The sequence below is a fragment of the Giraffa tippelskirchi genome, chromosome 2 (genome assembly GCF_054371585.1).
Source record: "Giraffa tippelskirchi isolate mGirTip1 chromosome 2, T2T-mGirTip1v1.2.pri, whole genome shotgun sequence".
Taxonomy (NCBI): domain Eukaryota; kingdom Metazoa; phylum Chordata; class Mammalia; order Artiodactyla; family Giraffidae; genus Giraffa; species Giraffa tippelskirchi.
In genome coordinates, this window is record NC_137276.1 from 170,223,278 (window position 1) to 170,248,232 (window position 24,955).

Here is a 24,955-nt window from a genome sequence, read left to right on the forward strand (position 1 = left end):
CTTTCCTTGATACTGTGCCATTCACTTGGGCCAGCTATGGCAGTAAAAGGGAAAGCGTAGGTAACTCAATAGCATAGCTCCACAGGACAGCAGGGTGCGGGAGGAAATTTACCCCAAGGAAACAAGCACAGGTGCACTCTGTGAATCTAGTCTCAAAGGAGAAGAACAGGGCCAGGGGTCCACCCTACACACCATGTTTTGAACAACTCTGCCCCGGAGCAACTTTTGAAGGTAGATCACAGCCATTTCTATATCTTCTTCTTCCTAAAAAAACAAAGAGAGAACCAAGCAGCTTGAGAACCGCAGCAGTTGTCATCAAATACTTTTTTGAAGATTTATATCTAGCAAAAAAGCTAGACACCAGAAGGATTTAAAGAGACATAAAAGAAAGAAATAAAACGTCATCTTTCTTTGAACATATAGGACTTTAAACATGACATTAAAGTATTACCAAAATTCATTATATTTTTCATGATAAGATATCATTGGTAAATTATATCAAAAGCAAAAAATTCACCCACTGTCGTGCTATACTTACAAATTAAGCCATTTTCAGTTTTTCTATATTCCTTTCCAACAAATCTTTCTTGAAGCAGTAGGTATTGCTAATAACATCTCTCTTGAAATAGTGTTTTTTTTCATGTTTAATCATGAGTAGACAAAGAATGCTCAGTGGTAAAGAATCCACCTGTCAATGCAGGAGATGCAGGAGACAAGGGTTTGATCCCTGGGTTGGGAAGATCCCCTGGAGAAGGAAACGGCAACCCTCTCCAGTACCCTTGCCAGAGAAATCCCATGGACAGAGGAGCCTGGCAGGCTACAGTCCATGGGGTTGCAAAGGTCAGACACAACTTAGTGATTGAGCACGAACATGAGACAAAGAATGCAGCTGGGGTATATTGGAGTCAAAAATGAGGTGCTTTTCACAAGAATTTAGCTAAACTGGTAAAATCAGTATATAATGGACAAAATCAGCAATCTACAAAAATTACCTTAAATAAGGATGTGTAAAAGCAAAAAGAGCAGAGTCTACAAATTCAATTAAAGCCCCTCTGAATGCAAAAGATATCAACAGTAGAATCAATGGCATTAACACTTGTGAAAGACATGTTAACCACAAGCATTGGTCAGCACAAAGTCTAGAAAAGAGGATGCTGCCCAGAAGCACATTGTGGCCAGTCAGCAGGAGCATTCCCACACCTCCAAAGATCTCAGAGCCATTGGAGGTGCTAGTGAGACTTCCCATCAACTCCCCTGCTCTGGCAAAGCACAACCTTATGTGCAGTTTGGCTTTGTGTGAGAACTGCCCTGCATTGGGAGAGAACAAGCTGACCTCCCGAGAGCAACATCCTGATATAACAGGCAGTTATAGTTCTCTCTATAAAGTATGTTGTTGTTGTTCGTTGCTAAGTTATGTCCAACTCTTTGTGACCCCATGGACTGCAGAACACCAGACAGTCCTTCACCATCTCCCGGAGTTTGCTCAAACTCATGTCCATTGAGTTGGTGATGCTATCTAACCATCTCATGCTTTACTGCCCCCTTCTCCCTTTGGCTTCAATCTTTCCCACATACGGATCTTTCCCAATGACTTGGCTCTTAGCATCAGGTGGCCAAAGTATTGGAGTTTTAGCTTTAGCATCAGTCCTTCCAATGGATATTCAGAGTTGATTTCCTTTAGGATGCACAGACAGGTTTAATCTCTGTGCAGTCCAAGGGATTCTCAAGAGTTTTCTCCAGCACCAGAATGCAAAAGCATCAATTCTTCAGTGCTCAACCTTCTTTATGGTCTAACTCTCACATCCGTACATGACTACTAGAAAAACCATAGCTTTGACTATAAATAACAAATCTGCAAATTTGTGGCATCTCTAGCAGTTTCTTTTGAGTTTTCTGAGTCAGTCCTTTAAATCCTAACCAGTTCTGGAAATACTGACCAAAGTGAGTGTGGGGCCCTGAGAAGGTAAGGCATAGCCCTGGAGTCAGAGTGAGCTCTCTGGCCAATCTTAACCCAGAAGCTGGCCTGTCTTGATGATTCCTTGCTAATTTCAGCTATCATCAACCACTTCATGTTGGAATACAGTTTCAGTATCTGATCATCATTCCATCTTTTTATTTGACATACATCAGGATTACCTTCCGATGCCTATTTTTCTTGGGAAGATTTCATTCTTTGTGTTTTTATTCTTGAAAAGGATTCAATTTATATTTCATTTTGCTTTTTTTTCTGTGTGCATTTGAAACATAAGGATAAAGGAAACGTAATTCAGATCTTGGGAAATGAACATGGTTGTATTAGGTTTGTTTTTAACCCAAACTATCTGGAGAATAAACAGATAGTGAAGCTGAATTTAGCTTTTCAAATAAAAAAGCCTCAAACTTACATTGGAACTCATCTCCAGGGTTGGAGTTGGAAGCCGAGGTTGAGGTACTGGCTTTCTTTGAAGAAAACGCATAGGTTTCTTTGCTTCAAAATCCTTATTCTTCTTTTCCAACAGTGCCTGAAATAGCACCAATGTCTGACAATGATATGTCAATATATGTTCATCAACTGTAACAACTGTACTGCTCTGGTGGTGGATATTGATAATGGGGGAGGTTATACATATTTGGGAATAAGAAAGTATCTCTACCTTCCTCTTAATTTAGCTGTGAATCTAAAATTGCTCTGAAAAGTGAAGTCTTTAAAAAAAACAAACAAACCAGTGTCATTTCTTACATTTGTATTTTTTCCCACTACCAGATCAGTCAGAAACAATCTTCTCTATGGCCTTGCTAGGACAGTTTGAGAAAGTACAAACCAGGGTGCACCTATGATAGTCTATGAATAAGTTAACCACTAAACAAACATGAAACATTCTGGGTGTATCCATTTTAATCAAAAGTTTTGGAGACTTTAAAAATGTTTTTGAGTTTTTAAAAGGTTCTGTGGTGTGTGTATGCAAGCAAATCCTCCAACTTCTGTTCTTCCACATAAGCTAACATGCTGTTTTAAATGACTGCCTGGGGCAATAGAAAATTGTCCTGTGCAGTGTATGACTGAAACATTTAGTATATTTTATTGTTATGGGGGAAATGAGGGGTATTAATTGGCAATTGTTTTCAAGTAAAGAGAGCTTGGCTTTGGGCTTGAAGCGAAGCACATCAAGATTTTTAAATTTGGTTCCTTGTGAAAGAATGTGTTTCTATTTCAACATGCATTATACATATATATATATATATATATATTTTTTTTTTTTTACTTTTGATCATCAAAAATCCTGACAGAATTAATTATACATGACATAAGGTTTTGTTCATTGGTTCCATTTTCAGACATAGGGGGATGTTTTTAGCTTAAAAGTATCAAAAAATGTGATCTCTGTGATTTTAAATTTTAAAACCACACTTTAATCACTTTTTCATCATTTAATAATTTTTACACTATTTTTCCACAAAAACATAAATAAGTTGCAAAACAAACACTAAGTCAAGAGTTAAGATTTATAAAAAAGATGCTAATTATCAGTAAAATTTGGAGCCACACCCAATTACCATGGCTGTAATAGAGGCTCGGAGTTTCTTGAAAATAAATCTGACGGCAAATATATATATAACAGCTCTATGATAACCAAAACTACTGAATCAACAGAAAGCAGCAGTGGTCTAAAAGTAGAGTTGACCCTTGAATGACATAAGTTTGAACTGCATGGATCCACTTATATACAGATTTTTTTTTCAATAAATATATTGGAAAATTTTTTGGAGATTTTTGACAATTTGAAAAAACTTCCATATTAACCACACAGCCTAGAAATATAGAAAAAGTCAGGTATGTCATGAATGCATAAAATATATGTAGCTATTAGTCTTTGTTATCACTTTGTTGTTGTTCAGTCGCTAAGTCATGTCTGACTCTTTGCAACCCATGGACTGCATCACACCAGGTTTCCCTGTCTTTCACCATCTCCTAGAGTTTGCTCAAACTCATGTCCATTGAGTCACTGTTGCCATCCAACCATCTTATCCTCTGTCGCCCTCTTCTCCTCCCGCCCTCAATCTTTCCCAAGACTACACACAAATCTATTATAAAAAGTTAAAATTTATTGAACTTATGCACACAGACACTTACAGACCATACGTGATGCCATTCAAAGTCAAGAGAAACAAACAAAGATGCAGTATTAAATGATAACTGCACAAAACTAACTGTAGGACATACTATACTACCATAATAAATTCATAACTACCTCCTGTTGCTTTTGCTGTGAACTCAAGTGTTGTGACAAATCTAGAGACATTAAAAAGCAGAGATATTACTTTGCCGACAAAGGTCCATATAGTCACAGCTATGGCTTTTCCAGTAGTCATGTATGGATGTGAGAGTCAGACCATAAAGAAGGCTGAGTGCTGAAGAATTGATGCTTTTGAATTATAGTGCTGGAGAAGACACTTGAAGAGTCCCTTGAAAAGTAAGGAGATCAAGCCAGTCAACCCTAAAGGAAATCAACCCTGAATATTCACTGGAAGAACTGAGACTGAGGCTAAAGCTCCAATACTTTGGTCACCTGATGTGAAGAGCTGTCTCGTTGGAAAACATCCTGATGTTGGGAAAGATTGAAGGCAGAGGAGAAGGGGACAACAGCAGACAAGATGGTTGGATGGCATCACCAACTCAATGGACATGAGTTTGAGCAAGCTCCAGGAGATGGTGAAGGACAGGGAAACCTGGTGTTCTGCAGTCCATGGAGTTGCAAAGAGTCAGACATGACTGAGCAACTGAACAACAACAAGCATTGTGAGTGTCCACTTAAAATGTAAGGTGATGTCAAGCATCTGAAGGAGCAATTCGTCTCTGCAATAAATTGGATGTCATGGTAACAAGCAGTTCTTGTATATTTTTCACTGTGTTTAGTGCAATACTGTAAACCTTGACTAACAACATGCGACCCATATAAAGTGCCACTAATGATGCTGGGCTTGCTCCTAAGAAGGAGAGAAAAGTCATATTACAAGAAAAAGGTGAAGTGCTTTATAGGCACCATGAATGGAGGTCTGCAGCCGCAGTTCCCCACCATTTCAGGATAAATGAATCTAGTGTAAGGACCACTGTGAAAAAAGAAAAGGAAATTCAAGAAGCCATGGTTACAAGCAGATGTGAAAACCTTGCACCATTTGCAAAACACCTTCTTATCTCATGTTGAAAATGAAGCTTCCATGTGGATGCAGGATTGCTATAAGAAAGGCATACTTGGACTTCCCTGGTGGTTCAGTGGGTTAAGAATCTGCCTGCCAGTGCAGGGGACATAGGTTCAATCCCTGGTCCAAGAAGATTCCACCTGCCAAGGAACAACTAAGCCTATGTGCCACAACTACTAACACCCCTGGTGCTCTAGAGCCCGTGCTCCGCAACAAGAGAAGCCACTGCAATGAGAAGCCTGCACACTTCAACTAGAGAGTAGCCCCCACTGGCTACAACTAGAGAAATGCAGAAACAAAGACCCAGCACAGTCAAAAGTAAAGGATAGAGCATAATTTGATGAGTTTTTGGGGAAAAAAAAGAAACGCATATCTATAGGCTCTAATATGATTCAAAAGAGCTTACCAGATGCCGCTGGTGGTAAAGAATATGCCTGCCAATGCAAGAGATGTGGGTTCAATCCCTGGGTTGGGAAATCCCCTGGCATAGGAAATGGCAACCCACTCCAGTATTCTTGCCTGGGAAATTCCTGGACAGAGGAGTATGGTAGGCTACATTCCATGGGTAGCATAGAGTTAGACACGACTGAGCATGTGCACACACACACACACACGATGAAAAAAAAATTGAAGTCATTATACGAGAACTTTAAGTAAAAGGAAGGTGAGGATCTAAAGCTGGAGAATTTAATGCCAGCCAAGGATGGTTTGATAATTTTCTAAAGAGGTTTGGCTTAAACCAAGATAACAGAAGTAGCTTCAGCTGACCAAAAGGCAGAAGATACATTCCCAGACACCATTAAGAAAATCATTGAGGGGAAAGAATATCTTCCTGAACAGGTTTTTAATGCTGATGAAAGTGCCCTACTCTGGGGGAAAATGCCACAAAGGATACTTTTTAGTAAGGAGAAGTAAGCACCAGGATTGAAGGCAGGAGAGGAAATGCTAACTCTGTTTTGTGCAAATGCAGTTAGGTTATGATTGGAACTGCCTAATCTATAAAGCTGCTAAGACTCCAGCCTTGAAGGGAAAAAGATAATCAACAGCTGCCAATCTTCTGGCTGTAAAAGAAAGCCTGGACAGGTTCCAGGTTTCTGGATTGGTTCCATTAATTAATGTGTTGTTCCTAAAATCAGGAAGTACCTTGCCAAAAAAGGACTGCCTCTTAAAGTTTTTTAGATATTGGACAATGTCCCTGTTGATGTTCACTGTTTTTCAGTCACTAAGTCATGTCCAACTCTTTGCAACCCCATGGACTACAGACACCAGGCTTCCCTGTCCTTCACCATATCCCAGAGTTTGCTCAAATTTATGTCCATTGAGTCAGTGATGCCATTCAACCATCTCATCCTCTGTTATCCCCTTCTCCTTTGCCTTCAATTTCCCAGCATCAGGGTCTTTTCCAATGAGTGAGTTCTTCACATCAGGTGGCCAAAGTATGGGAGCTTCAGCCTCAGCATCAGCCCTTCCAAAGAATATTCAGGGTTGATTTCCTTTAGAATCAACTGGTTTGATCTCCTTGCAGCCCAAGGGACTCTCAAGAGTCTTCTCCAGCACCATAGTTCAAAAGCATCAATTCTTTGGCACTCAGCTTTCTTTATAGTTCAACTCTCACATCCATACATGACCACTGGAAAAACCATACTTTGACTCAATGGAGCTTTGTCAGCAAAGTGATGTCTCTGCTTTTTAACATGCTGTCTTAGTTTGTCATAGCTTTTCTTCCAAGGAGCAAGCATATTTTAATTTCATGGCTGCAGTCACCATCAGCAGTGATTTTGGAGCCCAAGAAAATAGTCTGTACTGTTTTTATTTTTACCCCATCTATTTGCCATGAAGTGATGGAACCAGAAGCCATGATCTTAATATTTTGAATGTTGATTTTTAAGTCAGCATTTGCACTCTCCTCTTTCACCTTCATTACCTTGGATATATCTTTTTCTTTCATCAAGAGGCTCTTCAGTTCCTCTTCACTTTGTGCCATTAGGGTCATGTCATCTGCATATCTGAGTTGTTGATATTTCTCCCAGCAATCTTGATTCCAGCCTGAGCTCCACCCAGCCCAACATTTCGCATGATATACTCTCCATATAAGTTAAATAAGCAGGGTGACAATGTACAGCCTTGACGTACTCCTTTCCCAATTTGGAACCATTCTGTTGTTCCATGTCCAGTTCTAACTGTTGCTTCTTGACCTGCATACAGATTTCTCAGGAGGCAGGTCAGGTGGTCTGGTATTCTCATCTTTTGAAGAATTTTCCACAATTTGTTGTGATCCACACAGTCAAAGGCTTTAGCATACTCAACAAAGCTGAAGTAGATGTTTTTCTGGAATTCTCTTGCTTTTTCTATGATCCAATGGATGTTGGCAATTTGATCTCTGGTTTCTCTGCCTTTTCTAAATCCAGCAGCTTGTACATCTGGAAGTTCTTGGTTCACATACTGTTGAAGCCTAGTTTGAAGGATTTTGAGAATTACTTTGCTAGCATGTGAAAGGAGCACAGCTGTACGGCAGTGTTTTAACATTCTTTGACACTGCCCTTCTTTGGAGTTGGAATGAAAACTGACCTTGTTTAGTCCTGTGGCCACTGATAAGTTTTCCAAATTTGGTGACATATTGATACAGCGCTTTAACAGCATCATCTTTTAGGATTTGAAATAGCTCAGCTGGAATTCAATCACCTCCATTAGCTTTGTTTGTAGTAACGCTTCCTAATAAGGTCCACTTGACTTCACACTCCAGGATGTCTGGCTCTAGGTCTGTGACCACATCATCGTGGTTATCCAAGTTATTAAGACCTTTTTTTGTACAGTTCTGTGTATTCTTGCCACCTCTTCTTAATCTCTTCTGTTTCTGTTTGGTCCTTACCATTTCTGTCCTTTATTGTGCCCATCGTTGTATGAAAGGTTCTCTTTTTAGCTCAGATTTTCTTGAAGGGATATCTAGTCTTTCCCATTCTATCATTTTCCTCCATATCTTTGCATTGTTCACTTAAGAAAGCTTTCTTACCTCTCTTTGCTATTCTTTGGAAATCTTCATTCAGATGGATACATCTTTTCCTTTCTCGTCTCTTCTTTTCTCAGCTATTTGTAATGCCTCCTCAGACAACCACTGTGCCTTCCTGCATTTCTTTTTCTTTGGGATGGTTTTGGTCACTGCCTCACATACAGTGTTACAAACCTCCGCCCATAGTTCTTCAGGGACTCTTTCAGATATAATCCCTTGAGTCTATTTGTTACTTCCACTGTATAATCATTAGGGATTTGATTTCGGTCATACCTGGCCATTCAGAATCCCATGAGTTCTACAACAAAAGCATCAAAGTGATCTACTTGCCCCCGAACACAATGGCTGTAATTCAGCCTCTAGATCAGGGGGTCATAAGGACCTTTAAGGCTTGTTACACATGGTACTTTATGGAAAGGATTATTTATTAAGGGATTATTAATGCAGACACCATGCAAGTCTCCCACTGAAGATGCCATCACTGTTACAGAAAAAGTTGTGAAAGTCAATAAGCCCCAAATAATAAATTCCTGATGGAGAAAACTGTTCAGATTTTATGCATGACTTCACAGGATTTATGACAAAGCCATTCAAGGAAATCATGAAAGAGATTCTGGAGATAGCTAAAAAGGTGGTCGGGGGTGAAGGGTTTTAAGACATGGATCTGAGTGCTAAAGAATTGATGCTTTCGAACTGTGGTGCTGGAGAAGACTTGAGAGTCTCCTGGACAGCAGGTAGATTGAACCAGTCGATCCCAAAGGAGATCAGCCCTGAATATTCATTGGAAGGGCTGGTGCTGAAGCTGAAGCTCCAATACTTTGGCCACCTGATGTGAAGAGCTGACTTATTGGAAAAGTCCTTGATGCTGGGAAAGACTTACAGCAAGTGGAAAAGGAGGTGACAGAGGATGAGATGGTTGGATGGCATCACTGACTCAATGGACATGAGTTTGAGCAAACTTGGGAAGATAGTGAAGGACAGGGGAGCCTCACATGTTGCAGTTCATGGGGGTCGCAGAGTCAGACACAACTTAGTGACTGAACAACAACAACAGAAGGATGCCACACCAGAGGAACGAACAGAGGATGACTTGATGGAGGTGACTGCTTCCAAATGAGTGCCGACAATGAGGAAGAGGATGTAGAAGAAGCAGTGACAGAAAACAACTGATGGATGATCTGGGAGAACAATTTTGATTACTCAAGGCTGCATTTGACTTCATATAAGACACGGACCCATCTATGTTACAGGCACTGAAACAAAAAGCAAATGATGAAAGAAGGATTGGTACCATATAGAAACATTTTTAGAGAAATGAAAAGCAAAAACGTCAGAGAGCAATTAAATGTATTTCTGTAAAGTTACACTGAGTGTGCCTACCTCTCTGGCCTCCCCTTCCACCTCCTCTATCTCTTCCATCTCTGCCTCCTCTGAGACAGCAAGACCAACCTCTCATCTTCCTCCGCCTCAGTCTATTCAACATGGAGACCACAAAGATGAAGACCTTTATTGTGATCCACTTCCATCTAATGAACAGTAAATACTCATCATGCCCTACAGTTAATAAATTTATCTGTTGTGCAAGTGTCTCTGTGTAAAAATCTAATAACTATACATGTTCATGTCATCATGATCACCTAAGTATTTATCATATGGAGCATCGTGTCCAAGACTTGTATTAAATTCAGTGAAGTAAGACCAAACAAGGAAGCTGTGCTACAGATTTCAATTGAAAAAAACAGTTTTAAGAAGGAAAGAATCACCAGTCATATACTACAGAGAACTGACGGCTGTGTGGTAGTTAGCAATGCAGAGGGCACTGTTGGACAACAGCAGACTCATTGGGGAGTCTGTTTTAAAATCTAATTTGTCTGAAGAAAGAGATCAAGATGGTGGAGTAAGATGCAGAACTCACTTCCTCCACTGAGCATATCAAAAATATATTTAATTTTTCCAAAAACTGTTCTACAAATACACATGTGGAACAATTCCCAGTGAAAACTACCTAGAGACTCACAGACTCTTGCACAAATACAGCTGTAAGAAAGACCCATATGGAATTGGGCAGAAAGAAAAGAGAAGTGATTAAGTCAAGACTTCCCAGAGGATTCAGAAGAGGAGGAAGTTAACACAGGCAGAGATCTTCCCAAGAGACTGAGCAGTTTGAGTCACATGTTGGGCATCCCAGCCCTGGGGTCTGACACAGGGACGACAAGTCTCCTTGGCTGGTTAGAGAGCCAGTGGGAGTAACAGGAGGACTGTAGGAAGCCTGGACTCTGCTTGTAAGGAGCACATACATGCTTGATTGCTCATAAAGCAGAACAAAGAGGGTGGGCTGAAAATTGCATGGGTGGCTGGCTGGTTTCTCATGAATGCCTTGGCATGCAGACCAGCCTGAGCCAAGAGAAGGCTCCAGTCCTCTTGGGAACTTGGCTGTGAGATACAGAAGTGGTTCATAAAGTGGTACATAAAGCAGCATCTGAACACGGTGAGGGGACAGCCATCTCTGGTGCTTACACAGGCAGGGCAGCAGGGATAGTCCAGATCTCTGGTCCTAGTGGGACCACTATGGCCTGTGCCAAGGTCTGCACTCTAATCCACGCCAACTACCCCTGCCACCCCCCTTGCTCCAGCATTGTTCTCATCTGGGGCAAGCATGCCAGTGCTGAGAAGTAGGAGAGTGTACACTTGGAAGGAATGGAGCCAGCTTTGACCCGACCCTCAGGGCTTCTGCTACTCTCAACAGGGCAGTGATGGCCACCAAGCAGAGGGGAAACTTTGTCTTACAACTGGCTTCAGCCTTAGCACCTCCACCTCCAGCCCCACCTCCTACCAAGGTGACAGAAGCCAACATGCCCTGAGAAAACATGACTTGTGTTCATGTCAAACCCAACTCTCCCACCAAAGCCATTGGGTACAGACAGACTGTACAGGGATGCTCCCACATAAGGACACTCCTTCAAGACCACAATAGGTAACTGTTTCATCTAATTTCATAGAAACAGAAAGAAAACCAAAATGAGAAGACAGAGGAATGTGTCTTAACTGAAAGAGTAAGACAAAACCCCTGAAACAGACTTCCTTGGTGGTCCAGTGGCTAAGGCTCCATGCTCCCAGTGAAGGGGTCCGAGTTTGATCCCTTGTTAGGGAACTAGATTCCACATGCTGCAACTAAGAATCAGTGTGCCATGACTAAAGATCCCGCATACTGCAACTAAGACCCAGCACAGCCAACTAAATAAATATAGACATTAAAAAAAAAAAACACACACCTGAAAAAACAACTAATTAAACAGAAACAAACAATTTACCAGATAAAGAATTTGAAGCATCAGTAATAAGTGTGCTACCTGAATTAGGAAAAAGGATAGATGAACATGATATGAATTTTAACAAGGAACTAAAAAATATAAAAAAGGACTAGTCAGAACAAAGAAGAATACAATAACTGAAATAAAGAAAACACATTAGAAGGAATGAACAGGTTACTGGTGATAAAGAAGAGACATAAGTGATCTGGAAGATAGAATAACGGAAATCATCTAATCAGAACAGGAAAAGGAAAACAAAAAAATGAGAACAGTTTAATGAATCTATGGGACAACATCAAAGATATCAACATTTGTGTTGTAAAGTTTCCAGAAGAAGAAAAGAGAGAAAGGGGTCAAAGAATATTTGTTAAAAGTATGACTGAAAACTTTCCAAACTTGAAGAAGGAAATATATTCAGGTACAGGAAGCACATAGTGTCCCAAACAAGATGAACCCAAACAGACCCACACTAAGACATAATTAAAATGGCAATGGTTAAACTCGGGATTCTGAAAGGAGCAAGAGAAAAACAAAGAGTCATATACAAGGGAACCCCCAATAAAGCTATCAGCTGATTTTGCAGCAGAAACTCTGCAAATCAGAAGGGAGGGCTATAATATATTCCTAATGTGTCCAAAGAGAAAAATCTGTAATCTAGCAAGATTATCATTTAGAATTGAAGGAGAGACAAAGAATTTCTCAGACAAACAAAAACTAAAGAAGTTCAATACAAGACCTACACTAAAGAAATGTTAAAGGGTTTTCTCTCAATTAAAAAACCCTATGATAAGAATTAAGAAACTATAGTCAAGGAAAAATCCCACTAAGAAAGGCAAATATATAGTAAGGGCTAAGTTTCAACCACTTGAATAAGCAAGTACAAAGGTTAAAAGATAACAACTGTAAAAGTAACTGTAACTACAATATACAATGAAGGTATAAACATGAAGACATAAAATAGGATATTAAAACACAAAATGTAGGGAAGGAATAAAAAAAGTAAATCTTTTAGAATGTATTTGAACTTGTTACTACCGGTTTGAAAGAAGTAGATTTGGTTATAGATCAACATGTATGAATCCCACAGTAACCACAAATCAAAAACTCACAATAGATATACAAAAATGGAGAGGAGAGGAACATAAGCATACTACTAAAGGAAATCATCCAACTACAAGAGAAGAAGCAAAAAGGAGAGGAAATGAACAGAGAACTACAAAACAACCAGAAAACAAGTAATAAAATAGTAATAAGTATATACATAACAATAATTACTTTAAATATCAATGGAATAAAGAGTCCAAACAAAAGACATGGATTAAAAATAAGACCCATCTATATGCTACTTAGAAAAGACTCACTTCACAGCTAAAGACACACATAGATTGAAAGTGAGTGGTGGAAAAAGATATTTCATTCAAATAGAAGTAAGAAAGCAGGGGTAGCAATACTCATATCAGATAAAATAGGTTTTTTTAAAAAGTCTAACAAAAGATAAAGAGAGCTTTATATAAAGATAAAAGATCAATAAAGAAGAAGATATTATACTTATTAACATATATGTACCCATTACAGGAACACCTAAATATAAATATTTAAATCAAACATTAATAAAGGGAGAAATTGATAATAATATAATAACAGTAGGGGATTACACCTGACTTATATCAATGGATAGATCATCCAGACAGAATATTAATAAGGCAATAGTAATTTTAAATGATACAATTAACCAGTTAAACTTAATAGATATCTAAGGACACTCTATCCAAAAACAGCAGAATATACTTTTCTAATGCACAGGGAACATTTTCCAGGATGGATCACATGCTAGGCCACAAAACAAGTCCCAATAAATTTAAGAGAATAGGAATTGTATTAAGCATTTTTTCAACCACAAACCTATGAAACTAAAAATCAGTTATAGCAAAACAAAGAGGGGGGAGCACAAACACACGGAGACTAAGATATGTGTTACTGAAAAAAAGAATAGGTCAATGAAGATGTCAAAGATGAAACACCCCAAGACAAATGAAAATGGACACATAACTTTCCAAAACTGATGGAATTCAGCAAAAGCAGTCCTAACAAGAAAGTTTATAATGATACAGGCCCACCTCAAGCAACAAAAAAACAAAATTTAAAAAAAACAAAAATTCTAAAATGAACAACCTAACCTTCCATCAAAAGTAATTAGAAAAAGAAAACCAAATAAAGCCCAAAGTCAGCATAAGGAAGGAAATAATAAATATTAGAGAGGAAATAAATAAAACAGAGACCAAATAAACAATTAAAAAAACAACCGAGGACTGGCTTTTGAAAAGATAAACACAATTGACAGACCTTTAGCCAGGCTCATCAAGAGGAAGAGAGAGAGGACCCAAATCAACACAAAAAGAAATGAAAGAGGAAAAATAATAACTGATATCACAAAGATACAAAAATAAGAAAATACTAGGCTTCCCTGGCTGCCCAGTGGTAAAGAATCTACATGCCAATTCAGGAGACACAGGTTCAACCCCTGATCTGGGAAGATCCCACATGCCATGGAGTAACTAAGCCTGTCTGCAACAACCACTGAGCCTGTGCTCTAGAGCCTGGGAGCTGCAGCAGTCACTGAGCCTACATGCCACAACTCCTGAAGCCCGTGCACCCTAGAGCCCATGCTCCACAACATGAAAAGCCACTGCAGTGAGAAGCCCGTGCACTGCAACTAGAGAGCAGCCCCTGCTCTCTGCAACCAGAGAAAGCTGGCACAGCCATGAGGACTCAGCACAGCTAAAAATAAACAAAATTTTAAAAATAATATGAATAGTTATATGACAACAAATTGGACAGTCTAGAAGAAACGGACTAATGTCTAGAAACATATAACCTTCCAAGACCGAATCAGGAAGAAATAGATAATCTGAACAGATAGATCACTATTAGCAACTTGAATCTGTAAAAACAAACAAACAAAAAAACCCCATCGAAACCAAACAAACAAAATAAAAACAACAAAATTCCCAGCAAACAAAAGTTCAGAATGAGATGGCTTCACAAGGGAATTCTACCAAGCTAACTTTCTCAAACTTTTCCAAAATATAGATGAGGATGGAACACTTCCAAAATCATTCTGAGGCTACCATTACCCTGATATCAAAACCAGACAAAGATACTGCAAAAAAAGGAAATTACAAGCCAATATATTTAATGAATATAGATACAAAAATCCTCAACAAAATATCAGCAAACCCAATCAACAATAATAAAAAGGATCACACACCATGATCAAATGGGATTTGTTTGAGGGATGCAAAGATGGTTCAGTATTCACCAATCAATATGATACATCACATTAACAAAAGGAAAGGAAAGAATCATATAATCATTTCAATAGACACAGAAAAAGCATTTGACAAAATTCAACATCCATTCATGATAAAAACTCTGAGTAATGTGGATATAGAGGGAACATATCTCAATATAATAAAAGTCATTTATCACAAACCCACAAAGACTAACATCATACTCTATGGTGAAAAACTGTAAGCTTTTTCTCCAAAATCAGAAGCAAGATAAGAATGCTCACTCTTGACACTTCTATTTAATATAGTATTGGAAGTTCTCATCATAGCAATCAGACAAGACAAAAAATGCATCCAAATTAGAAGAGAAGAAGTAAAACTGTCACTATTTGCAAATGATATGATACTATATATAGAAAACCCTAAAGTTTCCACAAAAGAAACTATTAGAACCAATGATTTAATTCACTAAAGTTATAGGATACAAGAGTAATATACAGAAATCTGTTGCTTTTCTATATACTAATAATGAAATACCATAAAGAGAAAATAAAGAAATGGTCCAATTTGAAAACACATCAAAGAGAATAAAATACCCAAAGAATAAACTTACCACTGAGGTCAAATACCTATACTCTGAACTATAAAACGTTGATGAAGAAATCTGAAAATGATACAAAGAAATAGAAATATAACCTGTGTTCTTGAATTGGAAGAATTAATAGTTAAAATGTCCATACTACCCAAAGCAATCTGCATATTTAACACAATCCCTATCAAAATATCCATGACATTTTCAACAGAACCAAAACAAATAACCCCAAAATTTATATGAATCACAAAAGACCCCAAATTACTAATGCAATTTTAAGAAAAAAGAATAAAGCTGGAGTTAACATGCTCCCTGGCTTCAGACTATACTACAAAGCTATAGTAATCAAGACAGTATGATACTGCCATAAAGAGACACACATAGATCAACAGAACAGAATAAAGAGCTCAGAAATATACCCATGCACTTATTTTCAATTAATCTTTGACAAAAGACACAAGAATATACAATAGAGATATGACAATCTCTTCAGTAAGTGGTGCTGCAAAAACTGGACAGTTACATGTAAAAGGATAATATTAGAGGACTTCCTTGGTGGTACAGTCGATAGGAATCTGCCTGCCAGTGTAAGGGACACAGGTTTGATCCCTGGTCCAGGAAGATTCCACATGCTGCAGGCAATTAAGCCCGTACAGCACTACTACTGAGCTCATGCACTCTAGGGCCTGTGAGCCACAACTAATGAGCCCCTGTGTCACAATTACTGAAGGCTGTATGCCTAGAGCCTGTGCTGTACAAGAGAAGCCACTGCAATGAGAAGTCTGCACTGCAGAAAAGAGTAGCCCCTGTTCACGGCAACTGGAGAAAGGCCACACACAACAATGAAGATCCAGTCCAACCAAAAAATTAATAAACAATTTTTTAAAAGGATAATACTAGAAACTTTGCTCACATCATATACAAAAATAAATGGATTAAAGACCTCCATGTAAGACTGGAGACCATAAAATTCCTAGTAAAGAACATAAGCAGAACACTCTTTGACATAAATTATAGCAATGTCTTTTATGGATCTGTCTCCTAAGCTAAGGGCTTCCCAGGTGGCTCAATGGTAAAGAATCCACCTGCCAGTGCAGGAGACACGGGTTCAATCCTTGGGTTGGGAAGATCCCTTGGAGAAGGAAATGGCAACCCACTCCAATATTCTTGCCTGGGAAATCTCATGGACAGAGGAACCTGGTGGACTACAGTCCATCGGTTCACAAAAGAGTTGGACATGACTTAGTAACTAAACAACAGAAACAACTCCTAAGGCAAAAGAAACAAAAGCAAAAATAAACAAATAAGACCTAATTAAACTTGAGTTTTTGCACAGCAAAGGAAACCATCAACAAAATGAAAAGACAACCTACTGAATCACTGTGTTGTATACCTGAAACTAACAATATCAACTGTACTTTAATATGAAAAAAGACTGTCTTGGAGTGGATAGCCTATCTTAACATAGACACAAGGTGAGTGATATTTAATGTGAAATTAATGTAAGTTTTATTATTGTTTTATAACTTTGCTTTCAAAGAATTACATTACCATACTGAATGCTTTTCTCTCATAATTTGAGAAACTGCGTATCATCCTATTACTACAGGTAAGTGGGAGAACAATCTTTAAGTATGCTAAAAATAAATGAATTGTATACTTCATAAGGTTAAGTTTATGGTACATGAATTATATCTTGGAAAAAAAAAGTAAAGGAGGAGTAAACACTTCCAGATACAAATAAAAACTGAGGGAGTTCACTCCCAGCAGACCTGCCCTGTAATAAATGGTGAAGCAAGTTCTTCAGGAAGGAAATAAAGAACATAGGTCAGAAATTTGGATCTATTTAAGAAAGGAAGAGTGAGGCTTCCCTGGTGGCCCACTGGTAAAGAAGCCTCCTGCCAATGCAGGAGACAAGGGTTCGATCCCTGATCTGGGATGATTCCATATGCCACAGAGTAAGCCCCTGTGCTGCAACTATCGAGCCTGTGCTCTAGAGCCTGGGAGCACAACTACTGAAGCTGTGCGGCCTAGAGCCTGTGCTCCACAGCAAGAGGAGTCACCATAACCAGAAGCCCACACACCGCAACTAGAGACTATTCCCTGTTCTCCACCACTGGGGAAAGCTGAGCACATCAACAAAGACCCAGTGCAACCAAAAATAAATAAATAAAATCTTTTTTTTTAAAAAAAGGAAGAGTGGAAGAAGTGGAATAAATAAAGGTAAAATAAAATATTTTTTATTTTTAATTGCTCTCAAGAATAACTGCTAAAACTATAAGAGTAAAAATATGTTGGGTGATTATAGCATAGGGATCAGTGAAATAAATGACAGCAATGTCACAGAGACAGTACAGAGGAATTAGAATAATCTGCTATATGGTACCCACATGACATATTATTTGAAGGTGGACTTAGATTATTCTATATGTAAAATCATTATACTAGTTCACAAAGCAAGCCTCACTAAATTTCAAAGAACAGGTATCATACAGGCTAGGATCTCTGACCACAGAGCAATTGAGAAATTAATTAGAAAATCAGTTACAATTCCTGCATGTTCAGAAATTTTAAAACACATTGTTAAATATTCACAGGTTCAAAAATCACAATGAATGTTTTTAAAAAACAATATTAACAATAATGCCAAACTATATATCAAAACTAATGGAACATACCAAAATCAGTGTTTTGAAGGAAATGGTTAGCTTTAAATATTAAATGAAACTGGTGAGTACCTGAAAATTAATGAGCTACATTTCTATTGTAAGTTAGGAAAAGAACCACAAAACAGAACCAAAGAAAGTATAAAGATAAAATAAATATGAGTGGGAACTAATGAAACCGAAAAAATATACACAAGAGAGAAAATCAACAAAATCAAAAGTTCAATGTTTGAAAAAAAATACCAAGAAAATAAACAACCCTTCAGTAAAGTTGATTAAGGAAAAAGAGTTAAAGGACAAATAAATAACTTGATGAATGAAAAGAACGGGCATGATTATAGAGAAACACTAAAAAGATTTTAAAGTAATACTATCAACAACCATATGCAAAAATACTGAAAGGTTAGGTGAAATAGAATTTGTAAAGAAAATATAATTTACCAATACGATGCACAAAGTTCTATAAGTTGTAAGAAAACTGAAGGAGTGTTTAAGAATTTTTCCCATGAAGAAAACATCTGTCTCAGATAATTTTATATGAATAGGTACCAAACTGAAGAAACAGATCATCTTAAACTTATTTAAACTCTTTACAAAGGAGGAAAGAAGGAATACTCTCCAGTCCATTTCAGAAGACCTGTATAACTCTAAGACCAGTGTCACATATAGTTATATAGTTTTTCTGAGTAAGAAAAATAAAGCCATTTCCCTCATGAATATACAATGAAAATTCTGAACAAAATATTAGTATATCAAATCCAACAATGTAATAAAAATAATACACTCTGACCATGTTATGTTCATACCAAGTGAAAGTCGCCCAGTCACGTCTGACTCTTTGCAACCCCATGGACTATACAGTCCAGGCAACTCTCCAGGCCAGAATACTGGAGTGGGTAGCCTTTCCCTTGTCCAGGGAATCTTTCCAACCCAGGGATCAAACCCAGGTCTCCCGCATTGTAGGTGGATACTTTACCAGCTAAGCCACCAGGGAAGCAAAAATATGGCTAAGTATGTGAAGTACTAAGGGAAGTACTTCAGGGAAGTACTAAGTATGTGAGGACAAATTAACATTTATAAAAAGCTATAAATTTTCCTTATTAGGATAGTAATTTTTTTAAAGAAAAACTATATAATTATCTCAATAGATGCAGATAAAACATTTGATAAAATTCAACATAAACACATTATTAAAAGCTTCAGTAAGTTAGGAAGAGAAGGGAACTTCCATACTCTAATAAGAATATCTACAAAGCAATCTTATAGAAAGTGAGAAAATGATGAACATAGAATTCAGAATCAGTAAAGAGACTGCAGGATGAGGTAGGAAAGAACCACATAGATATACTATTTTAAAGGTTCTAATTCTTGTATTGTCAAGGACCTAATTTTTATCTTCAGTGTGAGTTCCCTGGAAAGTGGAAGTGTTAGTTGCTCAGTAGTGTCCGACCCTTTGCGATCCCATGGACTATAGCCCGCCAGGCTCCTCTATCCAAGGAATTCCCCAGGGAAGAACACTGGAGCAGGTTCATTTCCTTCTCCAAGGGATCTTTCCAGTTGAGGTATTAAACCCACGTCTCCTGCATTGCAGGTAAATTCTTCACTGTCTGAGCCACCAGGGAAGCCCTGGATCCTTATGCTATTACTAACTGAACAAACAAACATGCTTGGACCAATGATGAGGGTATGTCATAAATCAGTGAGTCTCAAAGTGTGGTCTCTGCAGCATCAGCATCCCCTGGAAACTTGCAAAAAATGCCAATATTCCAGGCCTCTCTCCCCTATTGAATCAGAAACTTTGGGTGTGGGGCCCAGCAGCATGTGTTTTAACAAGCCCTCCAGGTGATTCTGATGCAGCATAAAAACTAAGCACTACAATCATAAGCTACAGATTCAAAAGTATACAAGTCTGAACACCTATAGTCCAATTGAGAAAACAGAAAGCCCAGCTAATGGATGAAGCTGTATAGTTGCCTCATGGGATGACCATCAAACTTTCTCATTTAGCTGAGTTTAAACTAGATGAGAGGGATGCTAAACATGACTCCCTTTCTTCATGATGCGAACAAATTTAAAGGAAGAAAATGAGGCCTATTACACTATTAAAACCAACAGTAATCCTGCATGCTAGAAACTTGTTATACGTCAATGCTGTCATATTTTATTGGGTAGATCCCAAGTCAGAACCATTTTTAGAAAGTACCATGACTTCTGCAAATAGGGAAAATACCCGCCAAGAGGTTTTCCTACAGTTTGAAATGAGGGGGTAAAACTCTGATTCAGCACAACACAGGCAACCACCAGAAAGGTCTGCTGCTGCTGCTGCTAAGTCGCTTCAGTCGTGTCCGACTCTGTGCGACCCCATAGACGGCAGCCCATCAGGCTCCGCCGTCCCCGGGATTCTCCAGGCAAGAATACTGGAGTGGGTTGCCATTTCCTTCTCCAGTGCATGCGAGGGAAAAGTGAAAGTGAAGTCGCTCAGTCGTGTCTGACTCTTAGCGATTCCATGGACTGCAGCCCACCAGGCTCCTCCATCCATGGGATCTTCCAGGCAAGAGTGCTGGAGTGGGGTGCCATTGCCTTCTCCTAGAAAGGTCTAGAGAGGAGAAAAAAATGTAGGCTTGCGTGTTGAGAACTACTGGACATTGCTGCCCAAGACAAACTGCAGTTTTGGAGTGTAGTATATCTCTGCAAAAGCCCCATTAGAAGCATCTTGTCATCCAGATGGGAACTCAGCTCAGTGTTCTGTGATGATCAAGATGGGTGGGAGGGAGGCTCAAGAGGAAGGGGATATATGTATACTTATAGCTGATTCATGTTTTACAACAGAAACCAACACAACATTGTAAAGCAATTATCCTCCAATAAATAAAAATAAATAAAATTTGCTAAGAAAGTTAAAAAAAAAAAAAAAAGAAGCATACCTTATGAACCTCTGCCAACTCATGGTCCATCCTTGCAGCCCTCTTTAGAAAACCATCTTTGGTAGTAGTGACTTTTGGCTTTGGTGGTTTGATTCGGGGTTGTGTCACAAAATCTGGGAGACATGACTCAAGCTCAACTAATCCTATGGAAAGGAAAGTACATGATTAGTGTCTGGTGCTTACATATATCATTTGAAAGCATACTGTTAATTTTATTAGTGGTTTGCCAAGTGGTTTTATTTAGAATTACTGATAAGGTGTACCTCGTATAATTGAATTGTCCCTGAAATACAAAGGAAATTTCTATATAATTAACTTATATTCTTGGTAACTTAGATTGTAAAATAAGGAATGCATTCTAAAATGAGACCACTGTCCTACCAAAAAGTAATAATACCACAATAATCAACAGGAAGTTAATGATCACATGATACATGGCACCACCACTCTGAAGTGGCTGTAACCAGGTTACCATATGCAGCTCTGGAGAAGGTCAGCCAGGGGTGCAAGTTCAAGGGTGTGACCGTCAATGCACGATCTTGGCCACATGATTCTCCAACCTCTCAACTGAAATTTAAATAATTAAGGCTCTCTTGGACTTTACAACAGGTATAACCCTCTCCATTAATTTATCCCCTAGTTTATCCATCCCCTTGCCCACGAGTATTCTGGTGTTTCTTCATAAAGGGCTGATTTCATTACATATTTCTTGTTTGCATCATAAACCTGGTATAAAAACTTTTTCTATTTTATTTTTGCATAACTTCGATTTTAGTGACATTAAACATGTTTAAATGTTTAGTAGTTTATTGACTTTGCTGCTTGGTAAATTGTTGCATAGTGTATCCACTTATTTATTTGGGTCTTGACAGTTTTTATTGGTTTCTATGAACTCATTAATAATACTAAACATGTAATGGCTATTTCTTACAAATATTTTATTTTTGGTTAGCTTTTAATCTAAATTGCTATATTTTATATTTCTAAGATAACTCTCTTATACTAGGCTTGTAATTATGGGAACTGCTTACCTTCATAGGTGTTGAGATAGTGGTTTTTTACTACAAAGTCCTCTGAATTGTTGTCTGGGAAACGACCAAGGCGAGATAGAGGTCCATAGACCTGTGATGCATAATCACAATAATCCTTGATGATATTTCTTCTCTCCAACTTCCCTTCTAGATTCTTTCCCTTTCCCATAAGTTTTCTGATTGCTAAAATAAAACATACCTCCATGACTATCTCTAAAATATTTTTCTGAACAATCCAAATGCAGGCTAGCAAACCAACTGTAGTTTTATTCACAGGGAGACTATTGAGCTGAATAAATTTCATCATGTTCACTCACTGTAGCCCAAATATAACACTTAAGACAAAGAACAGGTGGATATGAGAGAAGCTGAATCAGCTAGTGTCCTCAATTGGTACTCATCAAAAATCTTTTATAACTGCATTCTAAGCTCTGGGCCAGAAATACAAGTTTATGCAATGAATTAAACTCAAAATAACTGAAAAATACATGTCTTCAATAGAGATGGAGGGAATTATTTTCTCCTAAGAGAATAATTAAAAGGGAAGGAAGACTACAAGTTCTTCAAAAATCTCTGGTCATCTTGGCTAACACCAGAATAAATTAGAATATATCCAAGCTTATAGTTTAAGAATAATTTGGCAGGCTCAGCTGTACATAATAGTGTACTAATCTAAGGAGTAAGGATTACTACCTCTACCTCCTCCTTTTCTTTCAATCCCATCACAGACCCATCCCCTTTTGAAGGATCTACATCAGGTACTCTCAATGGGTATAAAAACAGATTGTGAGATTTTGAAGCCATATTGCAAGCGATGGCTACATGTACCACTGCTGCCTTCTGAATGTTATTTATATGTGACCCTCAGTGCTTTTGTGTGTGACTTGGAATTTCATAATTAAAATACTTTATATTTTGTTGTTGTTAATTGCTAAGTTGTGCCCGACTCTTTTGCAACCTCATGAACTATACCCACCAAGCTCCTCTGTCCATGGGATTTCCCAGGCAAGAATATTGAAGTGGGTTGCCATTTCCTTCTACAGGGGATCTTTTTCACCCAGGGATCAAACTAGTGTCTCTGGCACTAGCAGGCAGATTCTTTACCATTGAGCCACCTGGGAAGCCTTAGTTATTTATGAAAATTAGTCAACCCATCACTGGTTATTTCAAGGACTGAAAAGAAAAAACTGTTGACAATATCTAAATGCATACCTAAAAGCTAGTTAAGTGAAAAGTCATTTTCTTACACACTCAAAAAAATTCAGGGGCATATAACAAGGACCAGACTGAGAGCAGATAACAAGGACCTGACTTTCTGGGGGCAGGGGTCCTTGAAGGTCTTCCTGGAGGAAATGACATTCGAGTTGTTTCTTAGCCTGGGTTCCCCCAAAGACAGAACCTGAGATAAAGGCATGTGTGCACGTAGTTTATTGGGAGGTGATCCCAGAGGGAGAAGAGAGAGGGATAAAAGGAGTAACGAGAACAAAAAAGTCAACCCACTGCTAATTATGTCAACTACCGAAAAGAAAAAAATGTTGGCAGTATCTAAATGCATATGTAGCAGCTAATTAAGTTTAAAGTTATTTTCTCACATCAATAAAATTAAAAGTTCACTAAAAATAATTTTTAAGAAATTAATTTTTGTAATTGTTTTACTAGGAGAATTTTGAATAATTCTTTACTGTGATTACATTGCTATTATTATGTGTTTAGATTGCTAATCTGCATATATACATGATGCAGTACAACTTTTATAAGTAAATAAATTATATTAAAAGTTGCTCAGCAAGTACAGCTATAAAGCTAAATGCTAATAAATTAAAATTTTTTACTTTAAATTCTAATTAAAAATTTTTATTAAGTCATTTTTAATCCTCCACTGACTTCTCTTTTTATGTATAACGCACAGATATATTTATAGTATATAAACAGATATAGTACACCTACAGTATTAAAATTTCATAGGAGGGACTTCCCTACTGGTCCAGTGGTTAAGAATCAGCCTTGCAATGCAGGGGATATGGGTTTGATCCCTGGTGGGGGAACTAAGATCTCACATGCCAAGCATGTAGCAGCTAAGCCCACGTGCCACAACTACTGAAGCCCCTGCATGGAAAAGAAGACCCAGCACAGGGGTCTTTAAAAAAAATTTTTTTTTAATTTCATGGAAGGGGGATAAGTAGGAAAAAAGATATCTGAGTGTCTCTTTTAGTGGGAAACAATGAAAAACAGGTTGATAAATAAAGCTCTCTATCCAGGGCTTCAGCCTATGAGTATGGGGAGCCCAATACCTAAACACACACACACACACACACACACATACACACAGAGCCCATAATGCCAACAACTTGCTACCCGTTAGAATGTCATTACTTGATTTTCTTAGTGATGAATTTTCCTCCACTCTTTCCTTTTGAGAAATAACTCACCTCCTGTCCCTTATCAGTTAAATAACACTAGGACCAAAAAAGAACTATATCACAGTTAAATCAGCTTTGGTCAAAAACTTAAAGCTGAGCCAGCTTTTCCATTCTCTTGCGGGTTGGTGCTGCACCATCACCTGATACATGCTTGCGTTGAATCTGTGCCAACTTTGCCTCCTTCGCTTCCTGTAGTTTAGACCACTGGGCATTCAAGCGTGCCATGTTCACTTCATTTTGATTCTCGTCACGCTTCTTCAGCAGCTCTTTTAGAACTTCCAGGCGAATCTCCTGCAATCTTCAAGCAAATTACAATCATAAAGAAGCCTATGGTCTCTCTATGCTTTACTAAAGAAACGGAACAGTTGCCATAAATAGGACCTTCTCTTTAGGCTAGTACCATATTCATGCATTTTAAAAAGACCACTCTGGAAAAAGTGTGGAAAATGAGTTGGGGGTTGGGGCAGGCATTCAATAGTCTTTATATAAGAAGAATATTATATGGGTGTATCTCTAGGCGGAAGGGCCTAAGTGAA

The 24,955-nt window shown here is 38.2% G+C and overlaps 1 protein-coding gene and 1 long non-coding RNA gene across 11 annotated transcripts in view; one reads left to right on the plus strand and one right to left on the minus strand.

The window, feature by feature from the left end:
* Positions 1-24,955, plus strand: part of LOC145538953 (uncharacterized) — a 136,105-nt gene that overhangs the window by 81,053 nt on the left and 30,097 nt on the right. The window lies entirely within an intron of this gene.
* CFAP91 (cilia and flagella associated protein 91) overlaps positions 1-24,955 on the minus strand; it is a 100,163-nt gene that overhangs the window by 34,186 nt on the left and 41,022 nt on the right. For 6 of the 10 annotated variants that reach the window (XR_014077350.1, XR_014077349.1, XM_081571904.1 and 3 more), the window contains exons 8-12: positions 24,560-24,717; positions 22,000-22,182; positions 20,969-21,111; positions 2,385-2,501; positions 193-264 (exon numbers count right to left, since the gene is read on the minus strand). Coding sequence is in view for 6 of the 10 variants with exons in the window: in XM_081571904.1 (XP_081428030.1) it covers positions 193-264; positions 2,385-2,501; positions 20,969-21,111; positions 22,000-22,182; positions 24,560-24,717 (673 nt within the window). In the remaining 4 variants the exon portion in view is untranslated. The remainder of the gene's footprint in view (positions 1-192; positions 265-2,384; positions 2,502-20,968; positions 21,112-21,999; positions 22,183-24,559; positions 24,718-24,955) is intronic. The other 4 variants (XR_014077348.1, XR_014077347.1, XM_081571900.1 and 1 more) reach the window with 1 other exon arrangement.